General features: G+C 51.2%; 1 protein-coding gene across 1 annotated transcript; it reads left to right on the top strand.

Moving 5' to 3' along the window:
* Positions 1 to 4518: 4518 nt before the first annotated feature.
* treh (trehalase (brush-border membrane glycoprotein)) lies at positions 4519 to 15361 on the top strand. The gene is made up of 15 exons (XM_041234850.1): positions 4519 to 4535; positions 4990 to 5090; positions 5736 to 5883; positions 6454 to 6541; positions 6781 to 6881; positions 7033 to 7125; positions 9206 to 9322; positions 9529 to 9651; positions 9835 to 9884; positions 10020 to 10220; positions 10726 to 10943; positions 12016 to 12127; positions 12935 to 13047; positions 13816 to 13869; positions 14225 to 15361. Exons 1-15 carry the CDS (start codon positions 4519 to 4521, stop codon positions 14360 to 14362), a joined length of 1674 nt encoding a protein of 557 aa, XP_041090784.1. The 3' UTR covers positions 14363 to 15361.
* Positions 15362 to 16034: the final 673 nt, after the last annotated feature.

Genomic DNA, 16034 nt, shown 5'->3' with positions numbered 1-16034 from the left:
GGTTATTTCCTGGTCGTTCCCAGGGAATTTTGCTCTCTACAAATGCATTGAATCAGTTACTGTGGAGTAATGTATTAAAGCCTCCCTCAAGAAAAAAATGTGATCAAAGTTATCAGATTAATGATTTGATTCAGTATCTTCCTTACTAAGCTCGGTGCTCACTCTCTTTAATTGGTTTTGCATTCCTATGGTTCGTGTTGAACATTTGACTTCAAGAATGCTTACCCTGTGACAAATCACCCAACAGGTTACACCCGATCTCCAAATTACTCCAAACTTGCTACCAATAAAAACAGCCGGTCCCACAAGTCTGGAGCACACACCGTGTTTGAGTACAAGCTTGGGTAACGTTAAGGGCGGGTTACCCATCCACCACATTTTGACACCTCTAACTTTTGATCCCTTTATCTGATCGGTGTAAAAATGCTAATTTGAACTTGTTTGCCTGAAGCAAGTCCAAGAGTCTAGTTCAGTGTGCAAGGTATTGATTTAAGAAAGATTTGCAGACTTATACTTCGTTAAGTGAAGTCTGTTGTACTCCACACTGCAGCCCAGTGCTTTCTGAAACCCTCTGCCCTCCACATTGCAGCCCAGTGCTTTCTGAAACCCTCTGCCCTCCACATTGCAGCCCAGTGCTTTCTGAAACCCTCTGCCCTCCACACTGCAGCCCAGTGCTTTCTGCCCTCCACATTGCAGCCCAGTGCTTTCTGAAACCCTCTGCCCTCCACACTGCAGCCCAGTGCTTTCTGAAACCCTCTGCCCTCCACACTGCAGCCCAGTGCTTTCTGAAACCCTCTGCCCTCCACATTGCAGCCCAGTGCTTTCTGAAACCCTCTGCCCTCCACATTGCAGCCCAGTGCTTTCTGAAACCCTCTGCCCTCCACATTGCAGCCCAGTGCTTTCTGAAACCCTCTGCCCTCCACATTGCAGCCCAGTGCTTTCTGAAACCCTCTGCCCTCCACATTGCAGCCCAGTGCTTTCTGAAACCCTCTGCCCTCCACACTGCAGCCCAGTGCTTTCTGAAACCCTCTGCCCTCTGCAGCCCAGTGCTTTCTGAAACCCTCTGCCCTCCACACTGCAGCCCAGTGCTTTCTGAAACCCTCTGCCCTCCACATTGCAGCCCAGTGCTTTCTCAAACCCTCTGCCCTCCACATTGCAGCCCAGTGCTTTCTGAAACCCTCTGCCCTCCACATTGCAGCCCAGTGCTTTCTGAAACCCTCTGCCCTCCACACTGCAGCCCAGTGCTTTCTGAAACCCTCTGCCCTCCACATTGCAGCCCAGTGCTTTCTACAAGGCCCTCCACAGAGAAGCTAGACATGCCAGGCCATGTTTATCTGTACAAACCACATGGGCAACGCAGGCTCCTATTGGTTGACCCTCTGCCCTCCACGTTATTGTTTTCCTCACCCTAGTTAGCCCAGCTCAATTGCAGCCCAGTGCTTTCTTTAACCCTCTGCCCTCCACAATGCAGCCCAGTGCTTTCTGAAAGCCTCTGCCCTCCACATTGCAGAGCTTTCTGAAACCCTCTGGTCCAAAGCAGAGTGCTTTCTGAAACCCTCTGCCCTCCACAGTGCCTGCAGAGTGCTTTCTGAAACCCTCTGACTGCCCAGTGCCTGAAACCCTGTGAGCCCTGCTTTCTGAAAACCACATGGTGTGCCTCCTGTTGTGAGTCCTCGCTATTGTGTGACTGCAGTGCTTTCTGAAACCCTCTGTGTGCAGCCCTGTGCTCTGTGTGTGACTGCAGTGCCACTGTGTGAGTCCAGTGCTTTGTGTGTGCCTCTGCCCAGTGCTTTCTGAAACCCTCTGCCCTCCACACTGCAGACTCGCTGTGTGTGACTGCAGTGCCTCTGTGTGAGTCCTCGCTTTCTCGCTGTGTGTGACTGCAGTGCCTCTGTGTGAGTCCTCGCTGTGTGTGACTGCAGTGCCTCTGTGTGAGTCCTCGCTCTGTGTGACTGCAGTGCCTCTGTGTGAGTCCTCGCTGTGTGTGACTGCAGTGCCTCTGTGTGAGTCCTCGCTGTGTGTGACTGCAGTGCCTCTGTGTGAGTCCTCGCTGTGTGTGACTGCAGTGCCTCTGTGTGAGTCCTCGCTGTGTGTGACTGCAGTGCCTCTGTGTGAGTCCTCGCTGTGTGTGACTGCAGTGCCTCTGTGTGAGTCCTCGCTGTGTGTGACTGCAGTGCCTCTGTGTGAGTCCTCGCTGTGTGTGACTGCAGTGCCTCTGTGTGAGTCCTCGCTGTGTGTGACTGCAGTGCCTCTGTGTGAGTCCTCGCTCTGTGTGACTGCAGTGCCTCTGTGTGAGTCCTCGCTGTGTGTGACTGCAGTGCCTCTGTGTGAGTCCTCGCTGTGTGTGACTGCAGTGCCTCTGTGTGAGTCCTCGCTGTGTGTGACTGCAGTGCCTCTGTGTGAGTCCTCGCTGTGTGTGACTGCAGTGCCTCTGTGTGAGTCCTCGCTGTGTGTGACTGCAGTGCCTCTGTGTGAGTCCTCGCTGTGTGTGACTGCAGTGCCTCTGTGTGAGTCCTCGCTGTGTGTGACTGCTGCCTCTGTGTGAGTGCCTGCTGCCTCTGTGAGTCCTCGCTGTGTGTGACTGCAGTGCCTCTGTGTGAGTCCTCGCTGTGTGTGACTGCAGTGCCTCTGTGTGAGTCCTCGCTGTGTGTGACTGCAGTGCCTCTGTGTGAGTCCTCGCTGTGTGTGACTGCAGTGCCTCTGTGTGAGTCCTCGCTCCGTGTGACTGCAGTGCCTCTGTGTGAGTCCTCGCTCCGTGTGACTGCAGTGCCTCTGTGTGAGTCCTCGCTCCGTGTGACTGCAGTGCCTCTGTGTGAGTCCTCCGTGTGACTGCGCTCGCTGTGTGTGACTGCAGTGCCTCTGTGTGAGTCCTCGCTCCGTGTGACTGCAGTGCCTGCTGCCTCTGTGAGTCCTCGCTGTGTGTGACTGCAGTGCCTCTGTGTGAGTCCTCGCTGTGTGTGACTGCAGTGCCTCTGTGTGAGTCCTCGCTCTGTGTGACTGCAGTGCCTCTGTGTGAGTCCTCGCTGTGTGTGACTGCAGTGCCTCTGTGTGAGTCCTCGCTGTGTGTGACTGCAGTGCCTCTGTGTGAGTCCTCGCTCTGTGTGACTGCAGTGCCTCTGTGTGCTCGCTGTGTGTGACTGCAGTGCCTCTGTGTGAGTCCTGCTGGCCCTGCTATGTGAGACCAGCTGTGCTGTGACTGCAGTGCCTCTGTGTGAGTCCTCGCTGTGTGTGACTGCAGTGCCTCTGTGTGAGTCCTCGCTGTGTGTGACTGCAACACTCTGTGTGAGTCCTTGCTGTGTGTGACTGCAGTGCCTCTGTGCACCCTGATAATTACAGCTAGAGACGGCTGGGTCTGTATTGGAGACCAGGTGTGCTCTCCCTCCACCTTGTAAACAGAATCGCCCTCGCTTAATTGTCCTTCTTTACGGCTGGGTCGTACTGTCCTCTGGTGTAATTAAGCACCCTGATAATTACAGCTAGAGACGGCTGGGTCGTATGGAAACGACGTCGCTTTAAAATGAGCCGCTGTGTTTAATTGTCCTTCTTTAACTATTGTAAACGCAAGTGGATTGGATACCAGCTTGTATTGTACATCTCTCTGTGTAATGTTCTGTGTATCTTGTATCACGCGCTATAGACAAGAAGAAAAGCAGTACTCGCAACCTTCACTATCCAAACTAATTGGAGACAGCGGAGTGGTTAAATTCAATTGAATTATTTATCTGTGCTTTGCTCTGAGCGGCAGAGAGAGAACGAGGGCTGGTTCTATATTTACAATGCGAGAAGCTCTCTGCTTAAGTAGGATTCAGTAATGGTTTTTAATCACGCTCCTGCTTCACTGCTGTTTAACAGACTTTGCTGACTCATAAACAGGACTAGTTGTCTGGACTTTGATCTTGTGAAGAACTGTTTTGAGTTATCTGTTATTACAGCAGTCTATGATACCAGGGCGCTTGTCGTGCTATTGAAATAAAGAAAAGACCTATATTCAGCAAAAAATCCTGCACTCTGTAGCTAGTCTAGGTATTGCAGTGCCCGTCTGTCTGCATTGTTATTGCAGTGCCCCTGTCTGTCTGCATTGCTATTGCAGTGTCCCTGTCTGTCTGCATTGCTATTGCAGTGTCCCTGTCTGTCTGCATTGCTATTGCAGTGTCCCTGTCTGTCTGCATTGCTATTGCAGTGCCCCTGTCTGTCTGCATTGCTATTGCAGTGTCCCTGTCTGTCTGCATTGCTATTGCAGTGTCCCTGTCTGTCTGCATTGCTATTGCAGTGCCCCTGTCTGTCTGCATTGCTATTGCAGTGCCCCTGTCTGTCTGCATTGCTATTGCAGTGCCCCTGTCTGTCTGCATTGCTATTGCAGTGTCCCTGTCTGTCTGCATTGCTATTGCAGTGCCCCTGTCTGTCTGCATTGCTATTGCAGTGCCCCTGTCTGTCTGCATTGCTATTGCAGTGCCCCTGTCTCTCTGCATTGCTATTGCAGTGCCCCTGTATCTCTGCATTGCTATTGCAGTGCTAACGATGCAGTTGCCCCTGTGGTCTGCATTCTGCAGTTGCTATTGCAGTGCCCCTGTCTCTCTGCATTGCTATTGCAGTGCCCCTGTCTCTCTGCATTGCTATTGCAGTGCCCCTGTCTGTCTGCATTGCTATTGCAGTGCCCCTGTCTGTCTGCATTGCTATTGCAGTGCCCCTGTCTGTCTGCATTGCTATTGCAGTGCCCCTGTCTGTCTGCATTGCTATTGCAGTGCCCCTGTCTGTCTGCATTGCTATTGCAGTGCCCCTGTCTCTCTGCATTGCTATTGCAGTGTCCCTGTCTGTCTGCATTGCTATTGCAGTGCCCCTGTCTCTCTGCATTGTTATTGCAGTGCCCGTCTGTCTGCATTGCTATTGCAGTGTCCCTGTCTGTCTGCATTGCTATTGCAGTGTCCCTGTCTGTCTGCATTGCTATTGCAGCGCCCCTGTCTGTCTGCACTGTCTCTCTCTGCCTCTCAGTCCCATCTACTGCAGTGGAGATCTCCTGAAGCAGGTCCAGCTGGCCAAGTTGTTTGATGATGACAAGCACTTTGTGGATATGAAGTTAAAGGAGCCTCCGGGTGAGTGTTGTTTAGAGGCTTCTAGCTTAGATTTGTGTGTGTGTGTTTGTTTGTTTGTTTGTTTGTTTCCTTGCCGTTGTGTCTCAGTAGATCTGGGGAGAGGCTGTTCTATAAGCAACTTGCTTATCGTAGAGGACTGCAGAAGGTATAATTGATGAAAGAGTAAAGGTTTTATTTTCAATGCTGCATCCACACAAACCCTGAGTCCAGTGACTCCCTGGTGTCTCCCACTCCCCTGCACTGCCCGCTGTTTAAAAGACAAGCAGCAGGCAGGTGCATTTTTCTGGCCTTTTGCTCTATGTGGATGATCTTTGCTACCATTGAAGGTGAAAAGATGAACCATTTTATTTTCTATTTCAAATGTTTTTTGCAGCTCAAGATAAAGAGCTCAGTGAGACACAGAGCTCAAGATAAAGCCATCCATTGTACAGCTTGGTTAAATCCCATTTTTTGCATGCATGAACCCGCTGCTGAACACGCTGATCGCTCAATCGGGAACAGTTTTGTTGTCTGAAGTTTGAAGTAACGCCTGCGCTAAGCTTTCTGAACTGCACCCCAGTTGATCGTGGCCCGTGTCTTTGTGTCCACCCTGAAGCTTGTCTACTTGACTTGGTTTGTTACGGTTTTATTTTTCTCTGCCTGCAGAGAAAGTGCTTTCCGCTTTTCACAACCTGACAGCGGGGGCCCCTGGAGGAAAACCCAGCGTGGCCCAGCTCCGAGAGTTCCTCGGCTCCTTCTTCGAGGCCCCTGGGCAGGAGTTTGAACCCTGGACCCCGGCAGACTGGCACAGTGGGTAGGTAGCTCTGTCTCGGGGATTGGGGTGGGTATAATCTTACAGGTGCGCGGGTATGTCGGAGCAAAGGAATGGAACACACAGAGCAGAAGAATCCCACAAAGCACTGAAACGGGCGCTGCTCTGGTGCTTCTATGCGCTGCTGTGCAGCGAAGGGCACTCATTAACTAGTCTAACTGCAGAGGCTCACGACGAGATACTGTGCCATGGCTGTGCGTCACAAATGAGAAATCAACCACAGCTGCAAAGCATCTGTCGAGATTCCTTGTCTTGTGTGCGGATGCCTTCCCGTGTCTAGAACAGAAGGCGCAGTCCAGGTTAGGATACAACATCTTTTATCTTTCATGGTAGTTGAGGTCATTGTTGTACAAAAAGGCTAGAACGGCTTTGCTTTGTGGTTTGGTCATTTCTCATAACAATAAGGGAGACTCCACGCACGGCGTATTCATCTGTAACAGAACACCAGTGGAACTTAAGGAAAAAAATCTGAACGCTCTTTTTGATTTGAGTGTTTGAAGTTGTGGATGAGTTTCTTTTGAATGTGTCATCCCCACCCCCTCTCGTTCGCAGGCCCCAGTTCCTGGAGAGAATCTCGGACCCGAGTCTGCGCAGCTGGGCGGCTGAGCTGCACGCTCTGTGGAAATCCCTGGGGAGGAAGGTACACAGCCAGCGAGGGTTAACACTGGGATCCTTTAAGAGACCAATCAGCTGCTAGGTACTGGGCCAGCACTGAGGAGACTCATAGACTCATTCAGAACCATGCTCTTAATCAGAGGGGCGGAGAATAAATAAGCTTGATGGGGCAGAAAGGAAGGGAGAAAGAAATTCAATGCAAAGCAGAAGAGGAATTAATAAACACTTGTTCAGAAGTCACGCGTGTGTCATGTGTGTTCTCAGGTGCGGGATGATGTGAAGAATCATCCGGAGCTCTACTCCCAAATCTACACCCCTAATCCCATCATTGTCCCGGGAGGGCGCTTCAGGGAGATCTACTATTGGTGAGTAACCTCGGGAGGGGGCGGGGCAAAATGACATCATTGAGGCAGGCCGTGCAGCTGATTCCATTGGTGCGTTCTTGTGGTTCAAGCTCTTGATTGATGATGTTTTATTTCCCTGTTCCAATCCCGCTGACTGATTCGCGCGCCGCAGGGATTCCTACTGGGTGATCAACGGCCTGCTGCTGTCGGAGATGAAGGACACGGCCAAAGGGATGATCGAAAACTTCTTTCACCTGGTCCACAGGTGAGACGCCCCGCACTTCGTGACGAATCCTACCAGCAGCCAATCAGGTCAAAGAGAAGGCGGGGGAAGAAAAGCCTGTGTCCGAGCAGCTAGATCTGTTCCAATTCAACTTTTTATCTGATTTCAAACACAGGCAAACAAACCCCAGCATGTCCTGATGGACTTTCATCAGCATATGACTATATATCTCTCTTCCATATCTCTCTTCTGTAAAAAAAAATCATTGTGTAGAGTGATTTATGTTTCTAAGAGCTGAAGTAGCAACAGAAGATATTTGCTACACAACTCTTGTAAAACATTAATGATTAACAGAATGAACTGATTAGCCCAGTTTTAAAAAAAAAACATATTTTATTAAATAATAAACAAGAGAGTCTGTTTTCTGATACCTGTAATTACACAGTACAGGTTACCACAGTCATTCAACACAACAACAAATTCCTTCAGAGCAAAATGAGAAAATATGAATTCTGTCGTGTTTGCTGCTCGTCAATCCTGCGTTCCATTCGCCCGCGTGTGACGTCACAGCAGACCGCCCGCCTGCTTTCCCCCTTGCTGTCTTCGGTGTGAACAGGGCTGAGCGGCAAAACAAAGCGGCATGCAAGGAGGAGGCCGAAGGAGGCCATCCGGGTCAAAAACTCTCCAGATATTTAGTGCACGGATTGATTATGACCAATCAGAAGACATTAAACAGTACGCGTTCTAAATAAGTGAACTACTCATTTTCTACGTAGGGGGCTGGTCTCTTTGCAGTAGCACCTGCGTAGGGGGCTGGTCTCTTTGCAGTAGCACCTGCGTAGGGGGCTGGTCTCTTTGCAGTAGCACCTGCGTAGGGGGCTGGTCTCTTTGCAGTAGCACCTGCGTAGGGGGCTGGTCTCTTTGCAGTAGCACCTGCGTAAGGGGCTGGTCTCTTTGCAGTAGCACCTGCGTAGGGGGCTGGTCTCTTTGCAGTAGCACCTGCGTAGGGGGCTGGTCTCTTTGCAGTAGCACCTGCGTAGGGGGCTGGTCTCTTTGCAGGCATGCAGCGTAATTGCAAGAGTAGCCAATCACCTTTGGGGTAACATCTTTTTAATTTCACACATGAAACATGCCTAAAAAAAACAAGAAGAAAGAAAATTGCAGATCCTTGCACGAGAGGTTTTCTTTCTTCTGAATTTGCTTAGTGCCTCCGACTTCTTGTGTGTGTGTTCTCAGTGGGGTGGGGGGTGTCTCTGACGCTCCTGTGTGTGTGTGTGTTCTCAGTGGGGTGGGGGGTGTCTCTGACTCTCTTGTGTGTGTGTGTGTTCTCAGTGGGGTGGGGGGTGTCTCTGACGCTCCTGTGTGTGTGTGTGTGTGTGTTCTCAGTGGGGTTTGGGGGTGTCTCTGACGTTCTTGTGTGTGTGTGTGTGTGTGTGTTCCCAGTGGGGTGGGGGGTGTCTCTGACGCTCCTGTGTGTGTGTGTTCTCGGTGGGGTGGGGGGTGTCTGATGCTCCTGTGTGTGTGTGTGTGTGTGTGTGTTCCCAGTGGGGTGGGGGGTGTCTCTGACGCTCCTGTGTGTGTGTGTGTGTGTGTGTGTGTGTGTGTGTTCTCAGTGGGGTGGGGGGTGTCTCTGATGCTCCTGTGTGTGTGTGTGTGTGTGTGTGTGTGTGTGTGTGTGTGTTCCCAGTGGGGTGGGGGATGTCTCTGACGCTCCTGTGTGTGTGTGTGTTCTCAGTGGGGTGGGGGTGTCTCTGATGCTCCTGTGTGTGTGTGTGTTCTCAGTGGGGTGGGGGGTGTCTCTGATGCTCCTGTGTGTGTGTGTGTTCTCAGTGGGGTGGGGGGTGTCTCTGACACTCCTGTGTGTGTGTGTGTTCTCAGTGGGGTGGGGGGTGTCTCTGACTCTCTGTGTGTGTGTGTGTGTTCTCAGTGGGGTGGGGGGTGTCTCTGACGCTCCTGTGTGTGTGTGTGTGTTCTCAGTGGGGTGGGGGTGTCTCTGATGCTCCTGTGTGTGTGTGTGTGTTCTCAGTGGGGTGGGGGGTGTCTCTGACACTCCTGTGTGTGTGTGTGTTCTCAGTGGGGTGGGGGTGTCTCTGACGCTCCTCTGTGTGTTTTTGTCGGTCAGGTACGGCTTCATCCCGAATGGCGGGCGTGTTTATTACGAGCAGCGCAGCCAGCCCCCCTTCCTCACCCTCATGGTGGAGAGTTACTACCAGGCCACGCTGGACAAGGAGTTCCTCAGGTAGGCCTCGATATCTCTCTCTCTCGCTCTCTCATCTCTCTCACTCTCTCTCTCACTCTCTCTCTCTCTCTCTCTCTGTGTTTCTGGTTTTGTCTTTTACTAGCGTAACTGGAGTGAAATTGTCATTTTCTTTAGATTTTGCACCTTAACACTCTTAAAATCGAAATACTCTCCCCTCCATCTCCCCCCCACCCCCTCCCCCTCAGAGGTGCTGTGGAGCTGTTGGAGCAGGAGTACTGGTTCTGGATGAGAAACCGCTCCGTGTCCATTGAGATCCAGGGTGCTCTGCACACTCTCAACCAGTACAGCGTGCAGGCGGGGGAGCCCAGGTACAGCACAGCAATCTATAACATGCATAATAGTCACAGGATACTAGCCTGTGTGTAGAGTGCTGTCAGCAATGGGGAGCCAGGGACTGTATTGATCATATTGTAATATGTGGCACTGTGGGGATGGTTTAGACTGGGAGTACTGGTCTGAAGCAATGGGACTGAACTGTGCTGTTTTTCCAGACCTGAATCCTACTCGGATGACTGGGAGCTGGCTGAAGGTTTGACCGAAGGTAACGCTGCCCTCTTCCTGCCAGTGCTGTGCTGGACTACCTGTCTACTCAGATCAGTGTGTCTGATCAGCTGACACTCCCCTCTGTTCCAAGCCCCCTGATTGTCTTGTGTTTCTGTTTCCCCGTCTCTCCCAGCTGGGAAGCAGGCGCTGTGGGTGGAGCTGCAGTCAGGGGCGGAGTCAGGCTGGGATTTCTCCTCCCGCTGGTTCATCGACAGCAAGGGACAGAACCGGGGGACGCTGCGGGACATCAGGACGAGACACATCGTCCCCGTTGACCTCAACGCACTGCTGTGCCGCAACGAGAGGACCATCGCCTCCTTCCACCGCGCGCTGGGTAACAAGGGGGGCAGGGGGGTGTGAGAGTCTAATTCGCTGGCATCTCCTTTCATCTCCAGAGATCTGTCTTCCAATCCGGTTGCTGGGGTGACAGTGAAAGCAGTCCTGTGCTTTGCATCCAGACCCTAGTTATATTATATCATCAGCCAACAAGATCATGCAGTTTCAGGGACTATTTTGAAATCACATTTTGACTAATTAAATCCAGTTTGGGTTTGTTTTTTCCTATCTGTTTCAGTGGGTTAGTTCAGTGTTAGTCTAGCCTGCATTTTTGAACTGCTGTTTAATAAGAATGCTTGTAAACATCTTGAAGTTTTCTGAATGGAGCACTGTATAAGACTCTGTAGTAACTCTGTAGTACAAGGAATAAAGAAACGCTTTGTAGGGTGGCGTGGTAGCGTGATTCGTGAGACCGTGCCGCGCCGCGCAGTGCCGTGCCGTGCCATGCCGTGCTGCGCCATGCCGCGCAGTGCCAGACAGACTGCACTCCCGTGTCTCTGCAGGTAACCTCGAGATGGCAGAGCAGTTTGAGGTGGCACTGAAGAGTCGAGTGGAGGCAGTGAGAGCCGTGTTCTGGGACGAGTCGCTCGGCGCCTGGTTCGACTACAGCCTGCAGACCAAGTCTTCACACCAGGCCTTCTACCCCTCCAACCTGGCTCCGCTGTGGGCTGAGTGCTTCTCAGAGCCCAGCGCGGGGGAGAGAGCACTCCGCTACCTGCAGGTCAGTGTATCAGTGTGGGCTGAGTGCTTCTCACAGCCCAGCGCGGGGGAGAGAGAGCGCTCCGCTACCTGCAGGTCAGTGTATCAGTGTGGGCTGAGTGCTTCTCAGAGCCCAGCGCGCGGGAGAGAGTGCTCCACTACCTGCAGTCAGTGTATCAGTGCGGGCTGAGTGCTTCTCAGAGCCCAGCGCGGGGGGGAGAGAGCGCTCCGCTACCTGCAGTCAGTGTATCAGTGTGGGCTGAGTGCTTCTCAGAGCCCAGCGCGGGGGAGAGAGAGCGCTCCGCTACCTGCAGTCAGTGTATCAGTGTGGGCTGAGTGCTTCTCAGAGCCCAGCGCGGGGGAGAGAGCACTCCGCTACCTGCAGTCAGTGTATCAGTGTGGGCTGAGTGCTTCTCAGAGCCCAGCGCGGGGGAGAGAGCCTCCGCACCTGCAGTCAGTGTATCAGTGTGGGCTGAGTGCTTCTCAGAGCCCAGCGCGGGGGAGAGAGAGCGCTCCGCTACCTGCAGTCAGTGTATCAGTGTGGGCTGAGTGCTTCTCAGAGCCCAGCGCGGGGGAGAGAGAGCGCTCCGCTACCTGCAGTCAGTGTATCAGTGTGGGCTGAGTGCTTCTCAGAGCCCAGCGCGGGGGAGAGAGAGCGCGGGGGAGAGAGAGCGCTCCGCTACCTGCAGTCAGTGTATCAGTGTGGGCTGAGTGCTTCTCAGAGCCCAGCGCGGGGGAGAGAGAGCGCTCCGCTACCTGCAGTCAGTGTATCAGTGTGGGCTGAGTGCTTCTCAGAGCCCAGCGCGGGGGAGAGAGAGCGCTCCGCTACCTGCAGTCAGTGTATCAGTGTGGGCTGAGTGCTTCTCAGAGCCCAGCGCGGGGGAGAGAGAGCGCTCCGCTACCTGCAGTCAGTGTATCAGTGTGGGCTGAGTGCTTCTCAGAGCCCAGCGCGGGGGAGAGAGAGCGCTCCGCTACCTGCAGTCAGTGTATAGTGATGCAGGGTTAGATAATAGTCTCCCTTGTCAGTCCTCTACTGAAACAATGTCCCCACACCCGTGTCTGACTGTCCCCTTGTCCCTCTCTGTCTGTCCCAGGACAGCGGGGTGCTGGGGTATCGCAATGGCATCCCCACGTCCCAGATGGAGAGCGGAGAGCAGTGGGACTACCCCAATGCCTGGCCCCCCCTGCAGCTCATGATCATAGAAGGTAGGACCGGCCACACGGATCTGTGTGGAGATGTTTTACTCCAGCACACCGCGAAGTGATAGCATAAAATACTAGCTTCTGAACAGCATGACAAAGGGATGCCTGCTTTGTGCTGTAAAGAAATACAGAAATAAATAAGACTGTTTTGAGATGTCAGTCTAACAGGTTCATAAATACAAAACTTCCTCTTATTAAACAAACCCTGAAAGGGGACCGTTTTATTTTATTGTGTCACATGTTCCCATGTGTTGCTACAACTGTTTAAGGTGTGTGTATTGTTTTCAGAACTACATTTCCCATCATCCTCCTGCTCACTGGTAAATCCATCTCAGTTGCATAAGTGAGCAGGAGGATGATGGGAAATGTAGTTCTGAGAGGTCCACACAGGTACATGGGAAGCCATCTTGAGGCAGGGAATGCAAATCAAAAGGTAAAAATAAAATTAAAAATGTAAACAGATAAAGGTCATCATGTACCCTTTAATAAAAGAAGAATAATAATAATAATAATAATAATAATAAAATCAGTAATCTTTATTTATAGTGGACCACCATCACAAAGTGCTTTACAAAATACGAGACTAGGGTGTGCACTGTGCATCAGCTGCAGAGCAACGTCTCACCTGAAAGACGGAGCGCAAGGAGGTTCAGTGGCTTGCTCAGGGTCCCACAGTGAGTCAGTGCCTGAGCTGGGATTATAATGAGGGGTAGTGGTTGTCTTGAATATTGATCAGCCCACACTGAGACACGCCTTACCTAGCTGTAACTAAAGTGTGGTGATTTAAACCCCTGCCTCCCTGACCGACAGGGCTGATGAAGCTGAGCTCGGAGAAAGCAGAGCAGGTGACCTTTGACCTTGCACAGAAATGGATCCGAACCAACTGGGCCGCCTACCAGCGAGACAAAGCCATGTTTGAAAAGGTAAGCGGGTCGGGACAGCGCTGGAGGCTCACCGGCAGCGTCCCAGCAGGTCACTGCTTTATTTTAGATGAAAGGCGCTCTGCACAGGAGGCTGCTGTGTGCAGTAAGCCCGCCCTGCTTGCTCTGAGCAGTGCTGTAACCAGAGCTACATCTGTAGGTGTGACCAGGATAAACCCAAGGAAAGCACCATGCTGTGAGTCGGCTCTGTTGCGTGTGTTCTTTAAGGAGGCAGTGTGTGTGCTGTTCATTTAATACAATACAAAGACTGACACCCCCCTATTAACACACACAGGAGTGGGCAGCTCCTGCCCCAGACCAGTGCTGAGGCTGACGTCGTCCCGGCTCGAGGCTGGTGAGGGCGGTGCTGATCGGATTATGTAACGCCACATGGCTGTGTTTTTCATTTCTACTGAGTGACTCATAAAGAAGAAACTATGAGAAAAAAGCAGCACTGTGTGTTTCAGGAAATGTAAAATCTGTTGCAGTTGAATCATGTGTGTGATTCTCCTTTCCCTCCTCCTTCTCTCCCTTCCCCTCCTTCTCTTCTCTCCTTTACCCTCTTCCTCCTCCTCTTCTCTCCCTTCCCCTCCTCCTCCTGCTCCTCCTCACCCTTTCCCCCCTCTTCCTTCTCCTATTCCTCTTCTCTCCCTTCTTCTCCTCCCTGTTCTCCCCTCCGTCCTCTCCTCTCCCCTCCCTTCCTCCCTGTTCTCCCCTCCATTCTCTCCTCTCCTCTCCCCTCCCTTCCATTCTCTCTGCTTCTCTTCCCAGTACGATGTGAATGGAGATGGGAAGCCAGGAGGAGGAGGAGAGTATGATGTTCAGGTGAGAGGCTGCGTTACTCTTACCAGCAGTGCTGCTGTTTCACTATCTCATTAATTGCAGTGAAGATCAGTTGTCGGGTCATAGCGATCAAAGCAAGTCATGTTAGTGTGTGTGTGTGTGTGTGTGTGTGTGTGTGTGTGTGTGTGTGTGTGTGTGTGTGTTTTAATTCACTTTGTCAATGTGAAGTGCTGTTAAACTCTGTGGACATTAAACTGATAGACGAGAACAAACCCGACATGAAACCATGGGGTATAACCCTGCACCTGCCGTCCCTTCTCATTGGGGAATTGTGTTCCTGTCTCTCATTGGCCATCCTGTTTGTGTTCCTGTCTCTGATTGGCTCTCTGTTCTCTAGCTGGGGTTCGGCTGGACGAATGGGGTGGCCCTGCAGCTCCTGAATCAGTTTGGGGGGCAGCTGACATCGGGGTGCCCTCCCCTGCACACCTGCCTCTGGGTGTGGCTCGTTAGCACCGCCCTGGTGTTCTTCATGTGAACTGCAGCCGCTCCGAGGACCGTCTCCCCAGGCAGAGGCTTCAGGAAAGGGCTGGTGTTGAGACTGCCATTGCTGTCGCCTCAACAGGAATATCCAGGGGAAACATTTGAGTTTAGAGCTATACAGATTTAATACGATCAGATTAGCCATCAATGAATCACAAACCCGAGGGTATTGAATTGTAGTGTTACTGCACTGCAGGAGAGCCTGATTCTTAATGAACCCCCTCTTTCTCTTTTCTGTTTAAACTGGACCAAGCTGTATAATACCTGCATGTGTATTTCAGGTTCTGTCTAATGTCATTTATATAGTCCTCCACCCTTCTGAAATACTGTATTACCTTTTCTGATAGATCCAATAGTTTTGTGACTATCGGTGTTCAATCAAATGAAAGAAAATGTAAATCACAAATAAAAAGTTACTCCCTCTAGCGGTTGGGGGTTGTAATGGCAGGTGGAAGAAGTCCCATCTCGAGTGCAGGGAGCTGGAGGAAGGCTCCACTCAAAGCTCAAAGTCGCTCTCTAGACCCTGAATATTTAGTTATTTATCTATTTATTTACAAAAAAAAAAAAAAAAACCTATCATTTGAACAGAAAAGAAAAACAAATCAATGTTCAAATTGCGTGTCGGTTTGGGTTTCCCTGAATCACAAGAAGAAACCTGTTGTTGTTACTCAACCTGGCCACAAGATGGCAGCAATGTTCTTATTATTAACAGGCGTCGCAAGATTAAAAACAGCTGCAGACCAATACTCAGCACTGTCCCGCTGCCATTTATTCACGTTTAGATTTACGATCAGATATATTTAATACATTCCTTCACAGTACAGCGTTCAGCGCACTGAGCTGTGTGTTTGCAAGTGTGTATACGAGTGTGTCTCTGGCTGCTGTCATGCAAATACATTCTCTACCCGATTAGAGGAAGCCACCGAACACAAACACATATTAATGTTTCATTCAAAATAAGAGCTGAAAAGCGGGTTTAGTCTGTTTATATAGAACACGCCGTGGTTTAAAAGATCCTGCTGTGTACCAGAATGAGCAAAAATCAAAGAGAGGTGATGAAGGAACATAACCGTGTGAATAACTGATAAGAAATCTCTTACATCAGGAAGTTCTCGACTATGACTAATATAGGTCTTGTGGCGCGGTAGCCTCCCAGCCCAGACTGTAATGCCAGGGACTGAGTCTCCCACACAGAAAACTGCAAGGCTAACGCCGCTCCTTCGATTACAAATGAACACAAAAAATAATGGCATTCCTTCTGTATGCTGTCTATCTATTTTATATCGATTTACAGTTTTGACTAATGAATGGCCATCACACAGGGTGCAACTGGCAGCACTGACCAGCATCAGAGGACTGTAAACAAGAGCAACGCAAACACCTTTTCAACACACAGCAGCTGTCTTGAGCGAAAACAGAGGCTTCCAGATTTAACCCCCGCCCCCCTCCGCCCTGACCCAGGAGAGGAAGGAGGCTCAGAGGGGGCAGTGTGTGCCTAACTTTGATTTAATGATGTGTGGCACCTACCCCTGCTATCAGTAATGGCTCTCAGGTGAGCGGGCAGGTGGGCAGGCAGGTCTGTGTAAAGACAGGCAGAGCACAGGGGGGCTTTGCTCTAATAGATTTACTCAAGCTGACATCTAGGCACCAAGAAAGGCATCAAAACC

The sequence above is a fragment of the Polyodon spathula genome, chromosome 36 (assembly GCF_017654505.1).
Source record: "Polyodon spathula isolate WHYD16114869_AA chromosome 36, ASM1765450v1, whole genome shotgun sequence".
Lineage (NCBI taxonomy): Eukaryota > Metazoa > Chordata > Actinopteri > Acipenseriformes > Polyodontidae > Polyodon > Polyodon spathula.
Note: the sequence above shows the minus strand (reverse complement) of the source record. Positions and strands in the feature narration are given on the sequence as shown.